Source organism: Bison bison, unplaced genomic scaffold (genome assembly GCF_000754665.1).
Source record: "Bison bison bison isolate TAMUID 2011002044 unplaced genomic scaffold, Bison_UMD1.0 scf7180017864090, whole genome shotgun sequence".
Classification (NCBI taxonomy): domain Eukaryota; kingdom Metazoa; phylum Chordata; class Mammalia; order Artiodactyla; family Bovidae; genus Bison; species Bison bison.
In genome coordinates, this window is record NW_011494662.1 from 126,879 (window position 1) to 131,004 (window position 4,126).

At 44.7% G+C, this 4,126-nt stretch overlaps 1 protein-coding gene across 1 annotated transcript in view; it reads right to left on the bottom strand.

The window, feature by feature from the left end:
- Window positions 1–4,126, bottom strand: part of ABCB10 (ATP-binding cassette, sub-family B (MDR/TAP), member 10) — a 23,142-nt gene that overhangs the window by 15,626 nt on the left and 3,390 nt on the right. The window contains 4 exon segments of the mRNA XM_010838112.1: window positions 110–125; window positions 127–246; window positions 1,364–1,510; window positions 2,264–2,398. Coding sequence (XP_010836414.1) covers window positions 110–125; window positions 127–246; window positions 1,364–1,510; window positions 2,264–2,398 — 418 coding nt within the window.

Consider the following 4,126-nt stretch of genomic DNA (forward strand, 5'->3'; position numbering starts at 1 on the left):
GCAGTTAGTTAATTGATGAGTGGTGGAATAATGGGAAAGTTAAGTTTTCATTTCGGAAACTATAACCTGATTTTTCATTAATTCCCCCAAGCCTATTTAAATTATATACCTCCGACGCTTACTCCAAACCCAGAAAGCATACATGAGGAAGGAGGAGAGTTCGCCCACTGTCATGTGGGCACTGCCCATCAGCAACCCTCCTTTGTACAGGACAGAAAGCACGATCAGGTTCCCAGAGAGCCCAGTCTGTTAAGGGAAGAAAACACAGAAGTCAGGTGAGAACCAAAGACCCCAAATGCAAAAAGCATTCACACTGTGCAGGATTTCCTTTATGCATTTAACCATCAGGCAAGATTTTCCCAAAATACATTTTAATCTGAATTTTAAAATCCTTTCTTTTTTTTCGGCTGTACTGCACAGCATATGGGATTTTAGTTCTCTGACCAGGGATCAAATCTCTGCCTCCTGCAATGGAAGCATGGAATCTTAACTGCTGGAAAGTCAGGTTAAGTCCTTCAAAAATATTTTTGAAATATCATAATATTGAAGGAAATAATCTCATAAACATGGAAACCTAGATACTAAGCTACCCATCAGACTCCTATTTTACTCAATCTAATCAATTCGCAAAGGAAAAAAAATGATATTAAGGATGCCTCCCCTAAGTGGAAGAAACTGACGTATTCTACCATGGTGGGCTGGGCAGGCTGCACTGAGAAGCCAGATAAGATACCGGACTTATCTGCTCTGCTGTGCATTATGTACATAGTGTGTAAGTGTGCCTCCTCAGGGCTTCCTGTCTGTTCAGTTACGGCCATCACTGGATCACCTCTACCATCTTTCCACTTTGAAAGTATCGTGACTCTGCCATCATGGTGATTTTCTAGCTCGGTGTCCTACCTGAGTTCCTTGTGATCAATGTGGTCAACTTTCTTATAACCCTTTCTTGAACACACTGAGGTTATTTTGGCTAATCCTCAGTGGGTTTAAAACTGCCTACACCAGAATGACCTGGGGCTAAAGGACAGATCGTCAGCCCCATTCTAAGAGTTTTGTGGAGCTGGGGATCTGCGTGTCTAACCAGGTTCCAGGTAAAGCTGATGTGCCCAGTCTGGACCACACTCAGAATCAGGGCCTGATCCACAGTTTTGGTCTCACCACCTTTCCTTTAATTACATTTACTTGTTCTCCCCCTCCTTCACCAAAATATTTTTAAGAATGGTAATTCTTAGTTCTGAGAGAGAAGGGAAGTATTTTCTATGTATGGCAAGAGCCATACATAGAATAAATAAAATCATCCAATACAAATCTCTCCTGATCACGACGTCTACACTTTTCATTCTTTCCAAAATAATCAACTTACTGCTCCAAAGAAGCCAGCCCGAGCAAATGCCTCTTTCCTTGCTAATTGCATCACATGGTCCACTTTGCTGGTGTATTTCTCTATTTCAGTCATTTCTTTCCCAAAAGCTCGAACAGTTCTTATGTTTCCAATACGTTCCTCAGCTAGCTGGGAGAATAATACAAACATTTCAGGGGAAGCAAAATTAAAATGTGGTTTTCATGTTTAAGATACTATCAACAGAAAACTGCTTGTCATACGCAACTAAGTGAAAAACAGACTACAAAGCAGAGTATGTGAAGAATCCTGCTTTTGGAAACAAATATGTATCCATACATACACACATCATATATATAGGTAGCTAGAAAAATAAGTGAGAAGGTTGGCAGATAAATATATTTTTATGCAGTGAGAAAGATAAGATAAAAAAGATAGACTCCAAAATGTTAATAACATTCATTCGGAGCTAGGATTATGCATTTTTTCTCCTTATATTTCTCAAAATTTTATTTTCATAAATATGCATGCTTTTCATAATGAAAATACAATGATTATTTTTAATTTTTAAAAAAGACAAAACTGGACAGCATTACAAGGACAGCACTACAAAGTTACATTTATTAGTTAATAAAGGATAGAGTATCATCCAGAACAACTATTTTCAGAATATGATTAGCCTTTTCATCCTATAAAAAACAGTGACATAAGTTCATATGATGTAGTTAAGTGGGATCAGTGCTGAGGTGTGGGTAGAAATTGAGTCTAGAACACAGAGTACTTTGGGTTCTAGGATCTGCAGGGCTAACACGAGGAAAAGGACGTACTTTTTGGAAAGGTTAAACACATTCTTTAGGGTCTGCCCACTGATAACCTGGCTCTGAGTTCATCCAAGTGGAGACCACACCAGGGAGGGGCCTTTACCTGAGTGGCTTGTGCCAGGGAGTCCTGAGTGACTTTGGTTAGTTTCCGTAGGTATCGGCCATAAAGCACAGCAATGATGGATACTGGAGGCACCACACTCAAAACAAAAGTGGCCAGTTTAGGGGAGACAAAAAACTGTCAAAAAACCCAAAACATACGTGTTACACAGAGTAGCAAGATACTCTCACTGCCCACTGTAAACATGTGTATGTTTAAATTAACAGGTAGGCCTAAAGGTGCTGTTTGGTAGAACTTTTCAGACATTCTTGGTCTTCACAAAGCCCCACGAATATTCAGCCGCCATGCGGGAGTAACATGACAGACAGCCTCTGAGGCTGTGAAGGCCCTTTGCCCTGCAATGCTGTACCACCACCGGCGCAACGCTGGGCCAGTGCTATGCAAATCAGACCACACTACTCAACAGAGCAGTGGGGACGGAGGAAGGAGACCCCTTCTGCTCCATGCTGGCCAGACCACACCAGGAGTTCTGTGTTCAAGTCTGCATCAGGGCTTCTGAACAACCAGAGCAATGTCTCCCTGAGATGACTCAGATGGCAGCAAGACCAAAAATCCCCACGTCACGTGACAAAGTTGAAGGAGGACTTGCAGAGGTGTGACAACCAAGTTAGAGCTGTTTCCACGGCTCACAGGACTGGAATCTCAGGCAAATGGATCTGGACTCAACAAAAGGAGTCTCCTAACAACTGGAGTTGCCCAAAGAGTAAGGAACACAATAGGGTTTTCCTATAGCCAAGCCTGCAATTAGGTGGTTATATTTTAAATGGTATTAGCATCATTATTCATTATAAAATAGTATCATCAGTGGAAGACTCTCCTAAAATGCTGGGGGAAGCTGCAGACTGAAATGTAAAGTGAAGGATGGATCAAGCAATCATTCACTTTTTTACTCATTCAACAACTGAGCACCTAAGGCCTACAGGCAGCAGACACTGTCCTAGGCACATGGAGGTAACTGACTCACGGGGAGTTCCGTCTAAGGCGAGAGGGAGGTGAGAGTCAGGGAGAAAACAGGGGAGACAGAGAGAGAGAGAGCCTGGAGTGCCCTGTGGTCTTGAGGCTCTGAGGCAGCAATGAGCTCAGTACCTTGACCTCTGGGGACGGGCCACCCTGAACAGACAAGCAGGCACTGGGGTGTCAGTGGCCTGCAGGACACAGGTGGAGCAGCGAGGTGATCGAGTAGGTCTGAACACAACACAGCCCAGGCAAGCTGTCTGCACGGCAGGGCAGGAACACCCCTTGCTGTCCCTGAGCCTGGGGATGGTCTCAGGACCCTCCCTCCCTGTGCTCCAGTTCCATGCTTAGAGATAACCTTCTGAAGGATGAGGCAGGTGCTGTCACGGAAAGGAGTGCTGCAGAATCAGGAACACACATCTCAATGGTGGGAGGAAGACCCCACATGTAAACTACTAAACTGACAGTATGGTACAGGCATCATTAGGTTCTTGGAAGCAGGCTTACCATAGTCAGGTCCAGGGACCCGTGAGAAAGAATGGATATGTCAGTCCCTCCAGAGCTAAAGGCCAGATCCCAGGGCGTGCATCCTCACGAGGCCCTGCTATAAGCTGAGCATCTGCTGCTGCTGCTGCTGCTAAGTCGCTTCAGTCGTGTCCGACTCTGTGCGACCCCATAGATGGCAGCCCACCAGGCTCCCCCATCCCTGGGATTCTCCAGGCAAGAACACTGGAGTGGGCTGCCATTTCCTTCTCCAATGCATGAAAGTGAAAAGTGAAAGTGAAGTCGCTCAGTCGTGTCCGACTCCTAGCAACCCCATGGACTGCAGCCTACCAGGCTCCTCCATCCATGAGATTTGCCAGCCAAGAGTACTCGAGTGGGCTGCCGTTG